Source organism: Silene latifolia, chromosome 3 (assembly GCF_048544455.1).
Source record: "Silene latifolia isolate original U9 population chromosome 3, ASM4854445v1, whole genome shotgun sequence".
NCBI classification, from domain to species: Eukaryota; Viridiplantae; Streptophyta; class Magnoliopsida; order Caryophyllales; family Caryophyllaceae; genus Silene; species Silene latifolia.
The window spans coordinates 9,672,732-9,697,635 of record NC_133528.1 but is presented as its reverse complement, the minus strand read 5'-3'; the positions used below and the strand labels follow the sequence as shown (position 1 = coordinate 9,697,635).

The following is a 24,904-nucleotide window of genomic DNA, read 5'->3' as shown; positions in this document are numbered from 1 at the left end:
TAAGAAGAGGCAGTCGATTAATGTATTTTGTCTTCTATTTTGATTAAAGCAAAAAATTTAACAACACAAATGTCATGGCAACATGTTTTCATTTTCAACACTTGCATTCATAGTTGAATAACCAGTCAAGGCATTACAATATTTAGAAAATTGACTCATATTTGAGCTACTAAAATTACAAACAACAGCAAAATAACAACTAAACCACAACTAAACCGAGTAGAAACAACATTTAGTAGTTACATAAATAAGTGAAAATAACAGCTAAAAGGCAAACAAGGAGAATCTTGTAAACATTGTTTCTTAGTATATTTTTTTCGGGTGAAACTTGATTGTCAACCCATTTCCCATTTTTCTTCAACATCTCAATCTCATCCCTTAAGTTCTTCATTTGTTCCTTCATATGCACAAATAGGATTATACACCCAGTTGTACCATAAGCATGGTACAACCAAGTATAAGAATTCGAGCTTATGTGTATTCTTTCTGAGCTAATTTAAAGTTCATGTTTTTAATGTGTAAATGGATGAACTCAATACTTTCTAATAAAGCTCATATTCTTTAACATAAAGCTCGGATACTTTATCACAAAGCTCAGATTCTACATCGTACAACATATACAACTGGTTGTATAGTCCATGAATTGCTTCATATGTGTAGTCTCCGCTTTTAGGATGTTGTTCTCAAGTTGCAATATTTTTTTCTCCATTATCAATTGGTTGATAATATTTTTCTGCCATTCATTTTGAGATTCATCATACCAACTGAAAAAACGACAACCACGAAAATCAGTTACCGTATTATAGCATTTATAACCCCAAAATCGTCTTCCAAGGTTGTCTTGCGTCCAAGATGTTACAAGAGCCAAAGGAACACCACATCTACACATTCCTCCTCTTCTCGAAGATATTGTACCACCACTTTGAGTTGAAATATCTGTAGAATTGAAATTTCCCCCAAATTGAAATAAATACTAATTAAAATTAGGGTTTTAGATATAAATTAATCAAAAAATTCAGAATCTTTGCCTACAAATTAATCTAGAATAAAATTATAGGAACATAGTGTTAAAAAAAAGTTATCTCAATAACTTGTAGTAGTGACGAGAAGATAGGAATTGAAAGAGATTGAATCTGGGAATAATTAGATGAAAAATGTAGGACAAATATTTCATGAAATAAAGTAAGTGAAGAGAAGGTGATATAAAAACAAAGTGAAGGGTAAAATTGGAATCAAATACAACATTTTAGGTCAGAAATTTGAATTCCGTCGGAGTCAGGCTTCTTTTCTCACCGGAAATCACATTTGGTATCAAGTATATAAGAAAATTTTATATTACGTATAATATTTTAAAAAAAAGTTATCTTAGGTATAAGATTTGAAAAAATGAATTATTGTAGGTATAAGTTATCAAATTAAGATTAAAATGAGCGAATTCCAGTTATCAGCCATATATTGGCCTAAATCGTTTAACCTAGAAATTAACTTTCTTCTCAGGTGCATGGCCTTTATCATTGACATTTTTTTTTTAAAACACTTAGATTAGCTTACATAATACATAGTATTCAGCGGTGGAGAGTTGATAGCTATGGCGGAATCAAAATTTGAAGTTAGATTATTAATTTAAATAATAAAAATTAGAAGTTTAATTCCATAATAGTTAAATTTTTTAATAATTTTAAATTGAACATTAAAATGATATTTTGTTTCTCACCAAAATATATGATGTACAATTATATACAACATTAACATTTTTACATTTCACTATATGTAACAAAAGACAACAAAAATATCAACATATCTTAGAATAATAAGATTACGCTTATGAGTGAGTTTACACAATTAGCCTAAACACACCCGTGAGTTTTACGGGTACAAAAAAGACAACAACAATGATAATAATAATCGTGGCAAAATACTAACAAATATAGCAATATTCGTGGCAAAATACTAACAAATATAGAAACAAATTGATCTTGTTTTATTAATGATATTTACTACTTCACCCCACCCAAAGTACATTATATATATATAATCATATTCGTGGAAAAGTTACACCAAAGTATACCGTATTTACTACCATACTAACTACAAAAGTTATTCTCATTCACCCATCAAATTATAGTAATAAGTCAAATAACATCATTTCACCTACCAAAATAAACTTAATAACCATATCTATTCACAGTAAAAGCATCAAAAAAATCATACTTATTATCAGTACTCACACACTACACAGTACAAACAAAAAAAAAATCAGTATAGTATGAAAAAATCAATAGTGAAAGCTACCATATTGTGCCTCTAACACCGAATTCTCCCCCTCTAAAAACCCAAAACAGTACTACTTACACCGTTTTAACTCTCGGAAATGGCTTATCAATGCCAATTTCAACGTGAATAGACTTTGTTGAAAAAATATACGGAAACTATTACCTTTACCCGGAACTTCGAAGGCAAACGACAACAAACGATTATTCACATTGTGCCATTTGTCTTTCAATCGAGATGTGAAACCAAATGTCTTAGATTGATTCTGGTTGCTATGAATTTTACAAATATCATCGTGTAGATCTTGAGTGGTTAAAGACTTGTTTGAGACGTTCCCGAAGATATTTGTGGTAAAACTCGGTATCGTCGGACATACTCTGCAATAAACAATAATAACACTCTTTTAACGGAAGATAATAACAATAATGCATGTAATAACACTTATCAAGCGCCGTAATTGGTCATATTTTGTTGTATTAATAATTAATAATAACATCATTCATTAAGCCGTCATACCTCGGGAATATCCCACTCCAATTCAGCAGTTAGACTTGGAGGCGACGACTGAGGTCTATACAAATAATCTGCAATAAAATATACTCCGTAATAAATATATCTATATATATACACTAAAGAAAATTTTCTCTCCCCCACAATTCCCTCACATGATGATTGAAGGAATTATAAGGATTCATTGGGGCATAATTCAGCCATGGGTGATTAGGAAATTAATTATTTAATTTCCTATTAGTTTATTCTTAATTAGACTAGGTATTTTATCTTGAGTGAAATAAATATATAAAGACCCAAGTTTTATTCTAGGTCAATTAAGAGAGAGATTTGCGATAGGCTTATCGCGTATCTATGCAAAGATAATTACCCTAAACAACAAGTTAATGTAGTAATAGGGGTCGAACACAAGGAAACGGGAATTACGTCGTGAATTGCTAAGGGTATATTTTTATCAAGGTCGGCTTCGATTTGGTTTGGTTTGGTTGTTTGATGATTAATAAAAAATACGATGTAAATTATATAATAAAAGGGAGTCTAAGGGGTTCGGGTCACACATGCAAAGGTAGATATATGATCATGATAAATGCGGTACTAAAAACATTGTCAATTGCTTAGGCTTAAAGACACCCACCTGATAGCAAGGATTTGTCGTCGCTTCCCTTTATCAAAACAATTTATAAAAACCCAATTAAATGTAGTATTTAGTAGGGGTCGAACACGAAGACGGCGAGGGTTTCTACTAAGTCCAACTAAGAGTCAAGTCTAGTCAACAATGAAAGAAAAGGGTTTTGATTTTTACTACTAGAGCAACTAAACAAACGATTGAATGATGATGAATACGATTGATTAAGAGACTAAGGTCTTCGGGGCCACCTAAACGAATTAAGGGCGACGAGTCGATGAAACAATCTATGGTGAGGGTTCGTCCTAGAGGCGGTTACCAACTTTCGTTGAGCAACAACTAATTCAAAACATGCAACAAGACTACCCACAAATTTTCATTCAAAGGAAGAATTAAGCTATTAAGACAAAAAGACACAAGCTTTCACTCATACAATCCGTCAAACACCTTGTATGCATTGCTAAGAAAGACAAATTCCTACACCAAAGATCCAAAACTTATCAACTAATCATGCCCATTAATCCTATTTAGGCTCCCCCTAAACCCTGGAAGGGTAACTACTCACTCATATTGGGGATAATCATGCTAATAAGAGGGGAAGAACAAATAACATAAAGAGGAAACATGATGATTATTATAGCAATTATAAAAGACAAAACAAATGTAAACAAATGATTAACAAGTAAATAAGAGAGGAGATTATACCAACAAAAGTAAAGGTGATTGCTTGATTGAATAATATGAAGGAAAACCTTCAAAATCCCCCAATACAATTTTCAAAGACCAAGAGTAAACAATTGATTCTAACTAATAATGACTAGTTTCACTAATTATTAAGGAAAGATTAAGGAAATATTAGTGCTTGATTAAGAAAGGATTACAATGAATAAGGAAAGTTTTCAGATCTAGGGTTGTGTTTTCAATTGATTAGGAGAGGGGTATATATAGTGTTACATTGGATTAAGGGAGGAAAAGAGAAAAAGTCCATTTGCCTGCTGCGTGTTCCTGTGCCGGCGGGCCGGCTGCCGGCCTCCTGTGCCGGCAGCGAGTTCTCCAAAAACTAAGAAGAAATAAATGTTGCGTATTTTCCTGCCGGTGGGCCGGCTGCTGGCCTGCCGGCAGGAAATTCTCCTTCTTGATTTTTTCTTCCATTTCTTCATGAAGAGCTGCCCTCTGCCGGTTGCCCGGCTGCCGGCTGCCTATGCCGGCAGCGCGTTCTTCAAATTCTTGCCCAAAAACTTCTTCAAAAAGACCTGAGTGTTGGACTTGTGTTCCCTGCCGGTGGGCCGGCTGCCGGCCTGCCGGCAGAGGACACCTCTCAGCTAGTTTTCCTCCTTTTCTCCTCACAGCAACATCCCCTGCCGGCAGAGGATTGTCCTCAGCTCCCCATCTCCCCTTTCTTCATGTAAAGGCATTAAAATGCCTTTCTTGCCCCAATTCCTCTATACTCGACTCGGTTCCTGCAAAAGGATACACAAAATAACAAGTACGGGAATTGGGCACAAAATGCAAAGAAAGGCACACGAAACCGACTCGATATGAGTCGGAATGCATAAAAGAAAGAGGGAAATAAGGTGTAAATAAATCATATATCAAACCTCCCCACACTTAAACCTTACTCGTCCTCGAGTAAGTCCAAAATCAATGTACAAGTCCCTACTATAATAGATATGGAGAGTGGGTGCACAATATAAGCATCACTCAACTAAGCTACTACCTAAGCCGATCGAGTATTAGCGCACTCAACGCCCCTTCAACTCGCAATTTGACACTTATGAGGGGAAAGTTCCCTATTGCAAGGCAAGTTGGGTCTTGCTACAAATTTTTTTTTGACACATCCAACAATTAAGCATGAATCAACATATAAGATGCATCACAAAAAGTCAAACCGCCTTCCTCATCTAAGCGGCCGTTTTACTTTAACATTTAAAGGTTTTGGTCGGAAGATACCGTCTCAAAGTCGTGGCGGGTGTCGATGCCCTAGTGGTGGCTCAAGCAACCTCGATGTGACAACCAAATGCCCAAGGAACAAATTCAAAGGCGGGAAAGGGGGAAGCAAAGCCTAACCTTCGAGAATCACATGACACACTCGAGATTCGACCAAATTGACCCATGACTAAGGGGACCAAGACTACCGACTTCCTCACGGTTTTCACTAGTCTCTCATTTTCTTTTTCGAACGGGTGATTTTTGTGCAAAAAGTAACCAAAATCACTCAACTACTCGACTCGTGAGACATGCCCGCAATCTAACATGGAATTCTCTCCTACAAGACCATTAGTGTGATGCAAAAAAGGGAAATATGCATAAAAGAAACAAGGGTTGTAACGGGGCTAGGTGATGGGTCGAAACGGGATTGGTGCAAGCACCGTTATGGATCATTTGGAGTTTAAGATCAAGTAGTTGTCAAAATTCCGCTTAACCCTTCCTTATTACAACAAATGAGTGAACAAAAATTCTTGAAATTAGTTGCCAAAAATCAAACCAACTTTCAAAATCCGACTCACTTGGAAAAACATCATATGCCCTTTATTTTGCAACGCCTTTTTCTACTCCTTTGATGAAGGAGTGTTGCTTGGCTTTTTCTCAACAAACAAAGTATATAAGTGCACATCCACTAAACCAAGATTCAAATCCCCTTGCTTCGTACTACCAAAACTCATAGACAACTTTCTTGATCAGGGTCGGTTGTTTTTGGGTTGTAGTTAGTATCGTAGGTATCAAATGAAAGGTCAAGGCTCAAAAGGGGTGAACAAAATCGGTCCTAGTCTAAAGGGTCGAAAAATTAGGCTTATTTGGCAATGTGAGGCTCAAAAAATGAAATGCAACTTGTTGTTTCAAAATATGCATATAAATGAACATCTCATGGTCTAAAAGGAAAGGATGCCATGCTTGTGCATCGTGATGTAACATGCCACGCAAGGAGCCTACTCACACCTAAAGGGGGACCGGGTATGGATGTACCGATCCCAAGGAGGCTCTATCCTCACTTTTGAGTAGCTATGTCGAAATCTAGGCCTAGTCTACGGTCTTGGTCTCACATGGTGGTCAAAACTTTCCGGTCTAGCCTCATTTCCCGGGTATTTGCAAGCAAACACCCTAACAAGGAGGTCACAAGGTGCAAGCCACTAAGAGGAGAAAGACACGACTAGACAATAACATCATAGAGGGTATCATACTCCCTTCCTAGACCAAATTTTGTTCAAAAATTTATATACAAACTCAATGCAACGAGAAGGAAACACAACACATATATACATGTGAAACAAATGCATGCGATAAATGGAAATGAACATAAGGTAAACATGCAACGATTTTGACTAATCCTAGCAACACATCAATACCAACAATCCACAAGTTCCCCAAAGGAACATCCAAGGCACAAAATCCCATTCTCCTTCATATACTCAAGAGATAAAAAGAAAGAACGGTAAAGGAGTGAGAGATTAGAACGAGTTTACCAAGTGTCTTCTAGCTCCTTTTCGCCTCGAATGGTCGATGTCTATGCCAAAGGTTAGCCAACAAACAACATATATATACAATGCAATGTTTTTGTAATTTTTGAAATTTTTCAATTTTTAGGCATTTTTTTTTTGAATTTTTATCAAATTTAGAGGTATATACAAATATAAACAAATATTCACAAAGTGGATATTTCCCTCCCCACACTTGAACATTACTCGTCCCCGAGTAAGTCTCCAAGGGAACAAGTAAAGAGAGTGAATAGGTAAAAGAAAAGAACATATTTTTGTATTTTTGAAATTTTAGAAAATAAAAATAACATATTTTTGGTATTTTTGTTTTCGGAAATTAAAATGCATGTTTTTGGTTTTTTTTTTAAGGCCCTCCCCACACTTATTCATTTACATGGGAGGGCAATTTGGAAGTTTAAAAGAACTTGTTTTTGGGTTTTTTTTTGAATATTTGAAAAGAAATAACATTTTTTTGTATTTTTAAATTTGTGGAATTTTATTTATTTTCAAATTAAATACATGTTTTTGGTATTTTTGATTTTTCAAATTTTTAGTGGTTTTTTCAAATAAGCACGCAATGCATGGCCTAACCTATATGCAATATTGAAATACAATGCAAGCTATACTATATGAATGCAATAACTAAATGTGACAATATATTACAAATTTGAAATCTAATGCAATCCTGTATGAATGCAACTATATGCCTACTAACTAAATGCATACAAAATTTAAATATGAATGAGAAGTTTGGATTGTTGGGAAACATACTTGACATTTGGATTGGGAAGGGAGCAAAGATAGGCCAAACGCGAGGCCGTTTAGGATTCATTTTCCCCGTCATCATCATCATCATCATTATCATCCCCGTCCACCGTTCCAAACTCGGACTCCCTAAGGAAGTCGTCGGTGTTCATGGGAACGGTGGAATCGCCGAAACCCACGTCGGACGCTATGAAGCCGCCCGTGACCGTCCCGGAGGCACTCCCAACCTCGGGGTTGGAGAAAATGAAGGGTGTACCTCCGAACCATTGGGCATCATGCCCCTCCTCTTGAGAAGCAGGAGGGGGAAAGATCGGGGCGGCAAAGTAATCCGGCCGAAGATTGATGTCGGCGTAGTCAAAACGCCCATCTTTGTGGTATCCACCATCCGGCTCAAGGTAGTAAGAGGGGTGAAGGTGGGAAGGGTGATCGTAGTTCCTTCTCATGTAGTCGTCGTAGAACGGAAACTGGCCCACGGAGCTGTCATAGTATATCCGATCCAACCGTTGTTCAATGCCCCGCCTCTCACTAGCGGCGGTTTGCAAACCCAACCGCATATCATTCATGAAAGTGACCATATCGGCATGAAGAGGAGGCGGGGGAGGGGGAACGTTGCTTGAAGAGCCTTCACCAAAATTACCCCCCAAGGTTGAGGTTGGAAGGTGGGCGGTCGGAAGGAGGGCATGGAGTAGTGGAGAGTGGAGGGAGTTTCCCTCCGGTTGTCGCGACCATAGGTGATAGGGTGAGTCGGGGGAGGTTGGGTCTCATCGGCCTCCTCCTCAATCTCAAGGAGGTAGGATGCCTCTCCGGGCTTGATTTTGAATTTTGAGGAGTTGGGAATTGGAACGGAATTCTTCTTTTGCACTTGCCAATAATCGACCCCATCAAAAGGATTGGTTTTAATCCACTCTAAATTCTTCGCTAACCAATCTTTGGTGATGTAGGTCTCCCCCCGAATCCACCTCAAGTTGGTCAAGTTCACCGGGCGGTCTAGGCACCTAGCAATTCGGGTAATTATCCCACCCACATGAAGAGGGACTTTTTGCCCCGGCGAATTAGAAAGCTTCGCCAAATGGAGGGCCAAATGGTGACCCACATTGATTTCATAGGGGGCCGGGGTGGTGAGCAAGTAAGACCCCAAAATCTCCAATTCAACAACCCGGAAAACCCACGGTTCATGGGTCGCAAAGATAGAACCCCCCCACAAATCGATGCCATATGCGAATGGGGGCATTGTGACACGCAATTTCCGGCCTTTTTACGGCATTTTGGTCATCCAATCCCGAAATGGCTTTCCACACCCTAGAAAAGTGAGCGTTCTCGGGTGGCTTAAATTTTGGGGGATTGTTCAGGCCGAAAATTCGGCATAATCTACCAAGGGACAAAGAGTGATCACGGTTCATCAACCGGAAGTGAATTTGTTCGACCATACGGGTTTGTCGGTTCTTGTCTAGACGGAAACTACTAAGGAATTCCCATGTGAGGCGGGGATAAGTTTCCTCGTGCAAATCATACAAGCCTTTCATACCGACACCCTTAAACAATTCAAAAGTTTCTCCATCTAATCCCATATTTCTCATAGACGGTCTACAAATGAACTTAGTCGGGGTTAAGGGGCGATTTTTGAACAAGATAAATTTACCTTTTTGCTCTTGTGTGACAAACTCGACATCCGGGAAGTCGGGATCCGGGTTAGTGTCACTCGCCGCCGCCTCAACCAAACGCTGTTGTGCTTGTGCCATTTCTGCCCTTGTCCTCTTGTTTGCCATTTTTGTTGAAGGATATAAGGATAAAAAGGGAAGGAGGAGGAAAGGAATGAAGGAGGATGAGGTATGGAGGGGGATTGATGGTGATTTGGGTGAGTTTGGTGGTAATGGAGGGGAGGAATGAGGGAGAAGAGTGAAGAAGGAAAAGAAAATAATAGGGGAAAAGAGGGTTACACGGGCTGTTTTTAGCGTTAAAAGAGTCTCCCTGCCGGTTGGCGAACCGGCAGCCGGTCTGCCGGCAGGGAATTTGCCCCAAATTTTCCAAAAATCAAATTTCGTCACTTTGAATTTCAACTCGCTGCCGGTGGAAGGCACCGGCTGCCGGTCCACCGGCAGAGCGAACCCCTATACCCTTTTTCAGACCTTCAGCGATTTCCCTACCGGTGGGCCGGCTGCCGGTCTGCCGGCAGGGAATCTTCTCTTCTTCAATTCTTCACTTATCTTTTGAATACGCGATCCTCTACCGGTGGGCCGGCTGCCGGCCTGCCGGTAGAGGATTCTCCTCCTTCATTGTTTCGTTGTTTTTCATAAAGTATGGATCTCCCTGCCGGTGGGCCGGCTGCCGGCAGGGAATTCTCCTCAGCTTAATTCCTTCAAATTTTTATCAAAAATTTTCAACTCGCTACCGGTGGAGGGCACCGGCTTCCGGTCCACCGGCAGGGAGTTACACTACCTCATTTTTAACTCGTTTTTTCTCTATTACTCAATAATCAATTTCCGACTCCTACACTTGCCCATTTTCTCGAGTTTTCATCTTACAATCCGACGGCTCATGTCGGGGTATTGGGCAAGGCTAAGGGTTCCACCTTCAAATCCAACTTTGTCAAGAAATGTTCAACCCAAACTATCTCAAATGCTATATATCTAAATGCATGCTATTTACAAGTGGTGGTTCTTGTGGAACTCCACCAAACCAAAACACTTCCAAGAGTTTTCAATTTGCCCTCTCCTCGGGGAGGGGTTCCCCGAGATAGAGCACTTCAATTGGACCTTTGTTGTCACCGTCATAGTAGCGCTTGATTCTTTGACCATTTACCTTAAAGGTTCCTCCTTCCTCGCTCCAAAACTCGAAGGCACCATAGGGGAATATTTTCATCACTTTAAAGGGTCCCGACCACCTCGACTTGAGCTTCCTCGGAAACACTTTAATATTGGAATTGAAAAAGAGAACAAGGTCTCCAACACTTATCTCTTTCTTCATGATCTTGCCATCATGCCATTTTTTCGTTTGATCTCTGTAGATTTTGGAGCTCTCATAAGCCTCCAATCTCAATTCCTCAAGCTCATTCATTTGGAGAAAACGTACCTCTCCAGCGGCATCGAAGTCAAAATTCATCTCTTTAAGAGCCCACCAATGTAACACCCCGACCCAAACCGGGTCGGGAGCGGTTACTTGTGATAGCTCACCAGGCTGTGTACATGGCCCACAGATCAACACGGGTCTTTTACAGCGCATTTTGTCCTCACTCATGCGCATCCCGGAAACCTTCCCAGGAGGTCACCCATCCTAAGACTACTCCCAGCCAAGCACGCTTAACTTTGGAGTTCTTTCACATGGATGACCATAAAAGAAAGTGCACTTTGTTTATATGAGTAGTACTTCCAATCCCTTTAAGCACTAGTCATTTAAGCCTATAACTGGACCTCTTCAATTACCGTGGGGTGTTACAACCAAGCCTTGTGTTCAAGCTCAACCGGCAAATGACAAGCTTTTCCGTACACAAGCTTATATGGGGTGGTGCCAAGGGGTGTCTTGAAGGCGGTTCTCAATGCCCATAAGACATCCGGGAGCTTTTGGGACCAATCTTTCCGACTCTTGTTTGTGACTTTCTCCAAAATGGCTTTAATTTGGCGGTTAGAAACCTACACTTGCCCACTAGTTTGAGGGTGGTAGGCAAGGGCGGTTTTATGCCGCACACCATGTGATTCAAGTAGAGCTTTGAAAGTACTTTTGCGAAAATGAGATCCGCCATCACTTATGACTACTCTTGGTGTTCTGAACCTTGGAAAAATCGTGCCTTTGAAAAGCTTCATCACAACCTTGCTATCGTTGGTGGGGGAGGCTACCGCTTCAATCCATTTGGACACGTAGTCCACCGCGACCAAGATGTACTCGTTTCCACAAGAGTTGGAAAAGGGTCCCATGAAGTCTATGCCCCAACAATCAAAAAGCTCAATTTCCAATATATTAGTCAAGGGCATTTCACTCCTCTTTCCAATGTTTCCAACCCTTTGGCAAGCATCACAAGATTTAACAAAGTAGTGGATGTCCTTAAACATGGAGGGCCAATAGAATCCACCTTGGAGGATCTTGGCAATTGTTCTAGAGGTGGCCAAGTGTCCCCCATAGGCGGAATTGTGAACCCGGTCGATAATCTCCAAGCCCTCCTCTCTTGAAACACATCTCCGGAACATTCCATCCCCACACTTGCGGAACAAATGTGGGTCATTCCAAAAGTATCTCCTAGCATCATTTCCCAACCACCCTATTACTCACTCTCGTGACAATAATAAGAAACGGTCTCATCCTAAATGCGGCTAATCAAGTCTCGGGTCTCCCACATTGACTCAATAATAAGGTCAAATAACACTAATCGTAATTAGGTTACACAACACATTAAAGTACCAATTAAATGACAAATTAACACAAATAGGTTAACGATTAACGATAATAATGACTACCCATTAAATGAAATCCCGATTTAATATACTAATCCCTCCTCCCTAACTAATTACTGTACTCTAACATGATTAAATTAACACTAACTAAACTACTTACTAACATTAAACATGAAGTAAATCAATAAAGATTAAAACTTTAATTAAATTAAAGACTAGATCTATGAAGACAGTAAATAAAAATAAGAACATAATAGTAAAAAAAAGGGGAACAAGAGAAATATACCAAACTTGAATTAAAATGGGCAAGGAAAGTAGATCTTCAAAGTGAATAACAAATGATTAATCTTGAGCATAAATTAATTGACTAAAGTATTCAGAGTCTGCGTTCTAAATATACTACTTTTCTACCTACTGTTCTCGGCTGCGTTGTCTAAAGTATTCAGAGTCTGCGTTCTAAAATACAAGGGTTTATTAAAGGAAAAATTGACGGGAATAATCCCACCTTTTGACCATCTTCTAAGAATAGTCCCACCTTTCAATAATCCAAAAATAAACCCACCTTTAACCCCATCTTCTTTAAACAATCCCTTAATAAAAATAACTTGTTATAGTAGGTAATACAAGTCGCACTAAAAATTTTCTTTTAATTCTTTTACTTAATTACCAACCCTTCCTCCCTTCTTTAAATCTATCTTCATCTCTTTTTATCTCCGTTAATCACAAGGCCAGAAAAACGTCCAATAATATCAAGATCATACATTTATACACACCCAAAATTTTGGAAATTAATACTTATCTCATAAAAAGTTGTAAACTTTATAGTATATTAGTATTAATAATACAAATGTCAATTAAGCTGTACAAATTGTGCAAAGTACATAGAAGTACATAGATCAAATACCAGAGTACTAAAAGCAAATGAAAAGTGGAAAGATTAACAATGGAATCTTGGTTTTGCAAAGAAGCAGAGAAGTTGAAATAGAAAAAGCAAAGAAAGTTGAAGAAGGTTTGCTATGTCATCCTTAAATTAACGGATAACTTATGAAATTGACGAAGAGTATAATTTTGGTCACAGTAATTACATAATAATGATAAAGTTTGAGGATATAAAAGAGAATTTTTTCTTAAACAGGTGAAAAACATAGGGCTTTCATAGAAAATCCAATAAAGTATAATGACTTGAGAGATTGAAAACTCTTTAAACAGGTAATAGATAAAAAGGATTGTTTAAAGAAGATGGTGTTGAAAGGTTGGTTTATTTTTGGATTATTAAAAGGTGGGACTATTCTCGGAAGATGGCCAAAAGGTGGGATTATTCCCGTCAATTTTTCCTTTATTAAATGGTAGACAACAAGAGAGCAGTGAAAAGACTAAAACGCCCTCGACTTAAAATGACAAAGAGATATGAATATGAAGGGCAAGGGCGTCATTTCACTGCTTCTTTTCATTTCTTCAAATCTGAATCGTTTAACCCCGTTTCTTCTGTTCTTCTCCTCTTCAATTAATTCAGGGTTTTTTTGTCAAAAAGTACCTAATATTTAGGCCACTTTGCGCGCAGGTACCTAACATTATTTTTTTTGCCCAAAGGTACCTAAAGTTTATATATCCTTTGTTAACAAGTACCAACTAACATTTTTCGTTAAGAAAAAAAGTCAAAATTCGTCTTGACTTAACAAAAACCATGTTTTTTCATTCAAATCATATAATTGCACTTCATTTAAGGTGAAGAAGGAGATAAGGTGGTCGGAATAGGAGATGAAGCGGAGAGAAAAGGTGGTGAGGTGGGGAAGTAAATATATTAAACATGATTAGAGATGAGATAAATAGATTAAATTATATGATTATTAATAATTTTTAAGAAAGGGACTAAGGAGAAAGAAAAACAAATTGATTTTCCGTCTAAGCCCCCTAAAGTTGAGTTTTTTTAACAGAATTTGTCTATTGGTACTTCTTAGCAAGTGAATTATAAACTTAAGGTACCTTTGGGCAAAAAAAATAATGTTAGGTACTTCCATGCAAAGTGGCCTAAATGTTAGGTACCTTCTGACAAAAAACTCATTAATTCATTTGGAAAACTCAATTAACACTCACTCAAATACAACCGCAAGCAACCCGTTATGATTGATGGTGATGAACGGAGCAGGTGCGAGCCGATGTCAAAGATGTATCACATCTGGGTTTTCGGTGATGAACGGTGGAACTGAATTGGGTCGCTGCTGGTCTGCTCGCAGGTGCGACTAATTGTCGTGAACCCATGATGGTATGCTGGTTATGCGAGTCGAGATGCCGAGAGTTGCAATAGTGGTCGCAGGAGAGCAGCTATGGTGATAGCTGAAGAGCACGGAGGTGAGTGATGTGTGATGATTTGTGTGATGATGGAGGATTGGGTTTGTACAGTGGGTCGTTGTCTCGTTGACCATGAGTCCATGACTTCAAATTATCATGCATTGTTCATTTGTTTACAGTTTGACTTGTCTTGAACCGCTTGCTTCATTCCTCTCATTCAACTTGACACCTACAAATTTAAATAAGAAGAGGAGTACCGAATTCTTGAAATATAACAATTATTATTAATTATTCTAATTAAGCTAATAAGATGCTAAAATGAGTTATTAGACAATTAAATTGCACAAAATCGAGTCAAAAATAAGATATAAGTATGGATAAAATGACCCTAATTTATTACTTATCAGTGTTACTCCCTATTTATCTGCTGTTTTTTAATATATCAAGATTTTTAATTTTATTACTATCTTTTTTCTTAAAAGATATGACTATTATAGCGTAAATTTATTCAACATAAAGAAACCGTATTACTGTATAAATTAAACCATGTAAATAAGTTGAAGAGGGAAAATCGGAGAGAGGGAAATTAATTCCCAAAATAAAACATGGTGGAGCCACAGTGGAGAAAAAGGAACATACATCGGATGTACTACATCCAACTTTTTTATTTTGAGTATATATGTATCTTTTTGAGCTTATTGCCTCAAACTTTACTTGTTTTTGAGCATATGTATATTTCTTTGAGCATATTAAAGTTTATAAGTTAAATTTTAATATTTTTTCCGTCAAAACTCAAATTTAACTAAACTAATATGTAATATTTTTTGAGTTTTATTGTAATTTTTTAGAGCTTAATTTTTAAGTGAATAAACTCAGAAACTTTATAGTAAAACTCAAAAACTTTAAAATAAAACTCAAAAACTTTAAAATAAAACTCAAAAACTTGATTAGAATACTCAAAAACTATAGAATTGGAGGTAATACATCAGATGTATAATTCTCTTACTGGCCGCAGTGGGATGGATGAATTTTTCTCTTCAAAATCAGTAGTCAATTAAAAGCATTTAAATGCTTTGGCTTTTATACTAAAGGGATCCTCTAAGGATGTAGTTATTTGATTGTTTAATGTACTCTTTTGTCCACAAACAAATATTCGTATAAAACCGTAATACATTCTAATGACTTCGTTTGAAAATAGACGGATTTTCTAAACATGAAATATATAATGTAAATTGGATGTATCGTACCGTATACATCAATTTTCAAGAACGTCTTTTCATTTCTCTTATATTATATCATCTTAAAAATTGCTCCTAAAACTACGTCTCCTATGAATTTCCGTTTATAACTTCTCGTCTTTCATAAAACACACTCAAATGCAATCTCAGGTTAAGTGTTAGTCCTTAAGAATTCAGACATTCTACTTTTATCTTATTTATCATGTTTGACTCATTTAAGTTTAACACCTATATTTCTGTTTAAACAAGGATATACATTAAACACTATAACATACATATACTCATTGGCGTAAAATTGTGTTGCTTGGTAACTGTCCAATAGTAGGCACAATTTTGAGTAGTAAAATTGTGTTGCTTGGTAACATACACTATAACACACAGACAGTTCTCAGATGACACTTAAGGCCATATTGACACTTTGCTGTCCAATAGTCTATACCTTCTACTTTCAACCAATTTTGAGTAGTAAAATTGTGTTGCTTGGTAACTGTTTGGTTTCGCGTTTTCCTGCAAAACTAGTAATGCTTGTTTGACTGAAAACAGGTAGATGCAGTGGATCCAAAAAGTAGGCACAAGGGAAAGCTTGACACCGAGACCTTGCTCAGTTCTAAGGGTGTAAACTGGACTGCTATAAGGCCTGTCTACATTTATGGTCCATTGAACTACAACCCAGTTGAAGAATGGTTCTTCCACCGTCTTAAAGTCGGCCGACCAATTCCTATCCCTGGTTCAGGAGTGCAAATTACCCAACTTGGTATAAGATTGATAAATTGTAGGTTAATTGCATAATCGTTACAATGATACATTAGGAGTATTTATAGGATTACAAGGAGAGCTAGATACAAAGATATGAAGGTATAGTTTCCTATTTGCCAATATTTACAAGATCATAATCTTTTGTTTATAGGTAAAGAATTATATGGAGATATTTGGGTTGCTTGGGGATCAAGGTGGTTAATACGCCCCCGCAAGATGGACGTCCTGTGGGTAAGACCAATCTTGTTTCGTAATGCCAAATGATGATCCTTGTGGAGGGGCTTGGTGAGAATGTCAGCTAGTTGGTCCTTGCTTGCTACGTGTTGAACGCGAATGTGACCTCGTTGGAGTTGTTCCTTGACAAAGTGGAAAGATAGTGCCATATGTTTCATGCGAGAGTGAAAGACGGGGGTTCTTGGCATATAGAGTAGCGGAAATGTTGTCACAGAAGATGGCCGGAGGTTCGGTGACAGTGATATGAAGTTCATCGAGGAGATTTCGAAGCCATAAAGTTTCAGTCGTGACAGTGGCAATAGCTCGAAATTCAGCTTCTGTGGTTGAAAGGGCGAGGCCGTGTTGCTTTTTGGAAGACCATGAGATTGGATTGCGGCCAAGATAGACAATGTATCCTGACATTGAGAGGTAATTATCTTTGTCGCCCGCGTGATCTGCATCGCAAAAGGCATGAAGACGAGATGGTGAGTTTCGATGCAATTGGATGCCAATTGTTTGTGTGCCTTGTAAATAGCGCGCGTAAGAGGCGTTTTAACGCAGTCCAGTGCGTGGTTGTTGGGTGGTGAAGGAATTGGGCAAGGCGGTTTATAGCAAAGGCGACGTCGGGCCTAGTGAGGGATAGGTATTGTAGGCTCCCTACTATAGCTCGATAAGTAGCATGATCTTGAATTGGGTTGTGATCTTCGCGAGTGAGTGAGGGTGAGGTAGCCATAGGTGTAGTATTTGGTTTAGTTTCAATCATCTTGTATTTGGTTAAAAGGTCATAAATGTATTTAGATTGGTTGAGATGTAAGCCGAGGGTATTTGGTGTGACTTCGATGCCCAAAAATAAGATAAAGGACCGAGGTCCTTTAGCGAAAAACGGGTCGATAACTGAGAAATAAAATGATGAAGTTGTGTAGGTTGTGGTCCGGTAATTATAATGTCATCTACATAAATAAGCATATAGATGTATGTTGATTTTGTACGCAAAATAAATAAGGACGAGTCAGAAATGGATTGCTTAAAGCCATAGGTAATGAGATAGGTTTTTAGTTCATTGTACCAAGCTCGAGGAGCTTGCTTTAAGCCATATATCGCTTTGTTTAGTTTACAAACATGATCGGGTTTCGCTTGTTCAACAAAGCCGGGTGGTTGAATCATAAATACATTGTCATTGAGGGTGCCTTGTAAAAATGCATTATTGACATCTAGTTGTCGTATTGACCATGACTGAGTGACGGCCAAAGAGAGAATGAGTCGAACTGTTGTAGGTTTTATAACTGGACTAAATGTTTCAGTATAATCAATGTCGGGTCTTTGATAGAATCCCTTTGCAACAAGGCGAGCCTTGTGTTGTTTGAGGGTGCCATCCGGGTTGTATTTATTGCGAAAAACCCACTTGCAGCCGATAATATTTTGGGCTGAAGTACGGGGAACGAGAGTCCAAGTCGAGTTTCGTTCGAGAGCATTGAACTCATCTTGCATAGCGTGTCGCCAATGAGGAATAATGAGGGCATGTTTGACGGTATTGGGTAGGTTGTCATTGGACGGAGAGGTGTGTGCGAGATTGGCATAGCGAGGATTGGGTTTGCGTATGTTGTTATCGAGTCTCGTGGTAACGGTTTTGTTAGGTGGTGGGTGTGCAGTGCGAGGTGCACGTGTTACGGGTGTAGAGGTAGAAATGGCAGCGGAAGTGTTGTGATCAGGAGGTGAAGCAGCCGTGGAGGATGGCGAGTCCGTGGGTGGCAAGGGACAGAGGGCGGTGGTTGAGTCTTATGTCGTCTGGAATACACAATGGTGATGGGTTTGGTGACACGAGCTAAAGGGGTGGTACTTGGCGAGGGGTTCTCTGGATGAGGTAGGAGAGGTATGTTGAGAGAGCACCATTCGTCAGAATGGGTGTGTGATGAAGATTGTTTGGTAGTTTGTCTAAATGGGTTTTCGTCATCGATAAATTTGACATGTCGGGATGTATAAATTCTATGCGTTTTTGGGTCAAGGCAATGATAAGCACTTTGGGTAGTTGAATATCCAACGAAAATACACGCGATAGAACGATTTTCCAACTTATGTTTGGTATATGGTCGAAGCCACGGATAACAAAGACATCCAAAATTGTGAAATTTATTATAATCGAGTTTGCTATTGTGTAATTTAAAATATGGTGAGTCACCCTTCAATGTTTTCGTGGGTAGGCGATTGATAAGAAAGGTTGCGGTACTAAATGCAAACGGCCAGTAGGAGGTGGGTAGACCCGCGTGATTTAATAAAGCAAGTCCGGTTTCTACAATGTGACGGTGTCTACGCTCAGCGTAGCCGTTGTGTTCCGGGGTGTGTGGTGGAGTTGTAAGGTGCGAAATCCCGTCATTTAGATGGGATTGGTTTAGTTTAATGTATTCTCCACCATTGTCGGAAAAGAAGCATCGTATGGGTTTTTGAAAATATTTTTCGACGAGGTTTTTAAATTGATTAAATACTTGAGTGGTTTCGGACTTGCGTTTTAACGGATATAGCCAAGTATATTTAGTGAAATGATCGACGAATATAACGTAATATTTATAATTGTCTCGCGATGTTACTGGGCTAGTCCATAGGTCTGAGAATAGAAGGTCTAATGGTGCATTGGAACGTAATGAGGAGTTGTGAAATGGGAGCTTTGTGCTCTTCGAAACGCAACAGGCAGGACAGTAATCATAATTCGAAAAAATTTTATTGATATGCTTTCGTACATCATACGTAGGATGACCAAACTTATGATGCCACGAAATCGGCGTGGTTCCTTTTTCTTTGACGGCTGCGAGGGTGACGGGTTTTGGTGGACTCCACTCATATATTCCCTTGGTTGCTCTGCCCTGGAGGAGCGTTTTCCCGGTTGTGATTTCCTTTACAAAAAATGAGTCATGTGAGAAAATTACGCAGGCATTGTTATCAATACATAGCTGCGAAATTGAGATGATATTGCGAGAAATTTTAGGAACATGTAGAACATTATTGAATCGTAAATTTTGCATTGTAAACGAACCTGTATTATCAATTGAGAGTGCCGAGCCATCACCTATAATTAGGTCATCCAAGCCATCGTAGGGTGAGTGGAATGCGAGGGTGTCGAGGTCGTGGGTCAAGTGGTGTGATGCACCACTGTCAAGAAGGAAATTTGGGTTAGGTTGCGAGCCGCCATGGTTGGCAAGATGAGCCTGAGGTTGTCCTTGGTGTTGACGGTAGTTTGGTTCGGGAAATATGATGTTCGGAAATAATTTTCGGAACAAGGGATATTTTGCTATGACATGGCCTGTCTCCCGACACCACTGGCAGCGTCCCTTGAAGGAACGAGGGTTAGCATTGGTGTAGGTATTTTGGTTGGAATTGTTGTAGTTATTGTGGTGAGGGGTTTGCGAGTAAACAAGGGTGTTGGAGGTGCGAGAAAAACCGCGATTGTGGTGTTGTTGGTGACGATATGCCGCATTGACAGAAGGTGGGAAATGGTTTGGGGTGTTGTCATGGTTGATGAGGAGTTCATGTTGTAACAGTTTTTCATGAAGAGCCTCAAACGATATTGGTGTATCGCGAGCCCGAACCGTGGTTATGACGGGTTTGTATGTCTCATAGTCGAGGCCTTTCAAGACTTGGGCTATGATGTCTTCGGGATCGAGAATTTTGCCCAAGAGGGCGAGTTGGTCAACACAAACTTTTATGGAGTTCATGTAGTCGGAAATCGTTTGATCCGTCGTTTTCACGATGGAATCAAATTTTTGTTTTAGTTGGAGAATATGCGCCCTAGAGGGGTTGGCGTATGTGTTAGCAAGGATGTCCCATGCTTCTTTTGCGGTTTTGGCCCGTACTATTAATGGTTGTAGGGAGGTGGTAGGGATGTCATTGGGGCGGGGCGGTGGTGGATTTAGGCTCCCCCGTACCCACCAAGAAAAACTCGTACCCATCCCCGCCCCACCACCCGTGGCGGGTACAAGTTTCCAAAACCATCCCCGCCCCAACGGGTGGAAATTTAAAACCGTACCCGCCCCGCTTACCCATTAACCCACTACACGATAATTTTATTCGATAAATTTTTTTGTAAAAGTTGGTTTAATCATTATTAATTTCCATTTTTTTGAATTTATCTTTATAATTTTATTTTTTCACCAAGTAAGTTAGTAAAAAAACTTTATAAAATAGTTATTATTAATATTATATCTTAACTATAACTAAATAAGATTTATATAATTATGGTAATCCTACTAGTTTTTTTAATGATTTGCGGGTAGGCAGGTATTAGGTGGGTAAAATGCAAAATCCATCCCCGCCCCATGACCCATGGCGGGTACAATTTTCGTACCCGCCCCACCACCAGCCAAAACTTTACCCATCCCCGCCCCAACTGGGGCGGGTGCGGGGCGGTACCCACTTATACCCGCCCCGCTGACATCCCTAGGCGGTGGTGAGGGTACCCATAAGGGCACCAAGAATTAACCCATCTTGTTTTAGCCAAGACAAGTAGGCCGGGTTAGGGGTTTCCTTTTTGGTTTCATCGGTGATGATTTGTGGTGGTGGGTTTTCGGTGCCATTGATGAAGCCAAGGAGGCTAAATCCAAACAGTATGTTGGTTAATTGGAACCGCCAGGCAGTATAGTTCAGCGGGTTCAATTTGACGCAGTTGTTGAGGTTGAGCGAAGTGAGTGGTTTGGTAGTTTCATGTGGGTTGGGTACAATTGTTTCGGTGTTGGTGGTGGCCATGGTGAGGATTGGACACGAGGTGGGAGGGTTGCGTGGAAGGCGTTTGAATGTGGGTCGTTTGGGACGAAGGAGGTTGGATCGTTGGGGTCTCGTTGATACCATATAAGATTGATAAATTGTACGTTAATTGCATAATCGTTACAATGATACATTAGGAGTATTTATAGGATTACAAGGAGAGCTAGATACAAAGATATGAAGGTATAGTTTCCTATTTGCCAATATTTACAAGATCATAATCTTTTGCTTATAGGTAAAGAATTATATGGAGATATTTGGGTTGCTTGGGGATCAAGTTGGTTAATACTTGGTCATGTCAAGGTCTGTCAAAATTTACAATCATTCCTGAAAAATAAATTACCAATTCCAATTTAAATTATGTTACTCGGACTAACTATCAGCATTGGACACTGGTGCATGTCAGGGTGTCAAAAACTAATAGGAATAATTATAATAGTTGGGTCTCAAACATCACCTTAAAGTTTTGTTTGGTTGAGATGGTTCATCTATCATGGTATCAGAGCCAGCGTGACCTCAATAACTCCTCAAAAACTCACGAAGTGGAATTTCAGCACAATAAAGATGTTTCTAGATTGATTAGTTGTTTTGGTATCAGGACTTGGCAAAGGCATTTATACTAGTTCTCGGAAATGAAAAAGCAAGCAGGAAAATATTCAATATTTCCGGAGAGAAGTATGTAACATTTGATGGACTTGCAAGGGCTTGTGCGAAGGTAATGTCGCTTAAACTTTAATTTTAAACACACACAATTGTCGTGGTTTTCAAAATTCCGTCTGTTGATTATCAGGTTAATATCTAATCTGTAACTGTGTTCTCTAGGCTGCTGGATTTCCTGAACCTGAATTAGTTCACTTCAACCCCAAGGAGTATGATTTCGGAAAGAAGAAGCCATTCCCCTTCCGTGACCAGGTAACCGAATGCATCCTGTTTTTCCTACAGCATTTCTGTTGCATTGCCAAAATGTCTGAATTATTTGTAACTGAATGCATCTTGTTTTTCCTGCAGCATTTCTTCACATCAATAGAGAAGGCAAAGACTTTACTTGGATGGAAACCGGAGTTTGACCTCGTTGAAGGCCTTGCAGACTCGTACAACCTCGACTTTGGAAGAGGAACATTCAGAAAAGCAGCAGATTTCTCTACTGATGACATTATTTTGGGCAAATCCCTTGTCACTGCCTAATCAAGATTACTGTACATCTAAACCATTCTTGTTGTACACCTCATTTTCCGACATTGGCTGCAGTCTGAGCTTAGTTGTTGGCCCAGATGAGGCGCGGCCTATACAAGAAATTACCAACCTGTTAAATTATCATCGAAAATTATTGAAAAAAAAAAATGTTACCGTCAATTTACATAAACATAGGTTAAACGTTTTTATTGGTAGTAGACTTGTAGCTTAAATGAGACGAGTTTTAACATTTGTTTTTCTGAGTTATTGTCGAAAATCCCCTATTTACTAAATGAAACAAGTTTTCCCTCCAAAACACATCTTTTTAATTAAGGAAACTATTGATAATTTAATTGTATTCACTAAATTAGGAAATTAATAATTATAATGTATTTTATTATATACTTCGTATTTCTTTTCATTAAAATTAAACTTCATCAATATATATAATTTTCACTAAATGCTAAACTATTATATTTTAATTAAAGTATACACAATATAAAACTATAAACCATTAGTTTTGTGGTATAAAAAAACTTTTTTAAAAAAAAAAATATATTTAAGCACATTACTCAATTTACTTTGATTAATTTTCAGTTTAATTTTTTTTTTCTCAAAACAAAATTAAACGAGAAAAATTAACAATTAATGAGATACCACGATTATTTTACAGTTCAATTTTTTACTCAATTTTATTGAATAATTTCAGGGCTCAATTTTTTTCTCATATCAAAATATAGTGACGTGAGTTATGATTTTTTTTGTACATAAATATAAAAAAATTAATGAAATGTTGATTTATTATGATTTAGTAATAAAAAAATAAGAACTCTATAAATAACGCGCATTTATTGTGCGAGATCTAAACTAGTATGTCACTATTACAATAGACAAGACAAAACAAAACAGAAAGAAAGGTTAAAATACAAGGAAAAAAAAAGACGTTTAGGCCGTGGTTATTGAACTTAATTTTAGTTCAGTTTTTCAAATTAAATTAGTTCAGCTCTATTTAGACAGTTTGTATCCAGCATTCTAATTTGCTACCTTCCACCGTGATTTAAACAAAAGTTAGATTTAGAATCAGTTTGGCAAGATATCAACTGGCAAGTCGGCAACAATTAAAACAACACAAAATCTCATTTGTGACGGCACGTATCCGTCATTTTAGAGTGACGGATACCATTTTTCTTCATAAATGACCCAAATAGAGGAGAGAGGGAAGCATATGGGGTGCTCCCACCTTGTCCCCCTATTCGTTTTGTGAGTGGCATTATTCATCACTTGCTCCGACCCATTTTCAACAAGACTAATTATTAAAACAAATGACAAATGACAAATGACAAATGACAAGTGACAAGTGCTTTGGCAAAATGGATTCCACTAGGTACTACCGTATCTTGTTTAACATAAGGAAATCCTCCAAGGATGTAATTATTTGATTGTTTAATGTACTCTTTTATCCACAAGCAAATATTCATATAAAAACCATAATAAAGATTATAACGACTTCGTTTGAAAATAGAGGGATTTTCTAAACATGAAATATATAATGTAAATTGAAGATATTGTACCGTATACAATAATTCTTATTTTGAAGAATGACTTTTCATTTCTCTTATATTATATCGTTTTATAAATCTCTCCTAAAACTACATCTCCTATGATTTTTCGTCTATAACGTCTTGTCTTTCTTAAAACACACTCAAATACAATCTCGGGTTAAGTATTACTCCTTAAGAGTTCAGACATTCTACTTTTATCTCATTTATCATGTTTGGCACGTTTTAAGTTTAACACCTATATTTCTGTTTAAGCAAAGATATACACTATTGTAGAAGGGTATTGCATGTGCCCGGGGGGATTCAACCCCTCGTCACCAAAAAAAAAAAAAAAAAAAAAAAAAAAGGATATACACTATACCATACATATACTCATTTGCGTATCCACATATAGAGTGGGGTCTCAAGACCCGCGGCTTTTCGGACAATAGACATGTCTTTTAATGTTAAATTTGTTTGACTTAAAACTATTAAGTCTTTTAGACTTCCTAATATATCTATACTAAAATTATCTCCACCCTCTATCGATTCTAGGTACGTTACTATATCAATAGGTCTTGGTATAGACGGGTGGGGCGAACAGACGGGTAAAGACCTCTAATAAAATGGGTAAGGGGACAAGGTAGGGCACCCCCCATGTGCTTCCCACTTTATGGCAAATGGGTATTTTATAAGGGAAAATGGTATCCGTCTATATGTATAGACGGATAGTGTCCGCCTATAATGAGAATTTGTTTCACTATATATATACTATTCCGTTTTCACATTAAGTAGAAGAAAAACTGTCGGTAGTGATATAAGGTTGGTCGGTCAAGAAATATTATCCTAAAATCCTTACTCTAAAGATATAGTTTCTGAATATTCTAAACTTTTTGGCAAACTAACATAACTACTATAAACC

The 24,904-nt window shown here is 38.3% G+C and overlaps 1 protein-coding gene across 1 annotated transcript in view; it reads left to right on the top strand.

Moving 5' to 3' along the window:
* LOC141647130 (chloroplast stem-loop binding protein of 41 kDa b, chloroplastic) overlaps nucleotides 1–22,629 on the top strand; it is a 57,693-nt gene extending 35,064 nt beyond the window's left edge. The window contains exons 8-10 of the mRNA XM_074455185.1: nucleotides 21,870–21,986; nucleotides 22,094–22,183; nucleotides 22,280–22,629. Coding sequence (XP_074311286.1) covers nucleotides 21,870–21,986; nucleotides 22,094–22,183; nucleotides 22,280–22,456 — 384 coding nt within the window. The 3' untranslated portion in view covers nucleotides 22,457–22,629. The remainder of the gene's footprint in view (nucleotides 1–21,869; nucleotides 21,987–22,093; nucleotides 22,184–22,279) is intronic.
* The last annotated feature ends 2,275 nt before the right edge of the window (nucleotides 22,630–24,904 follow it).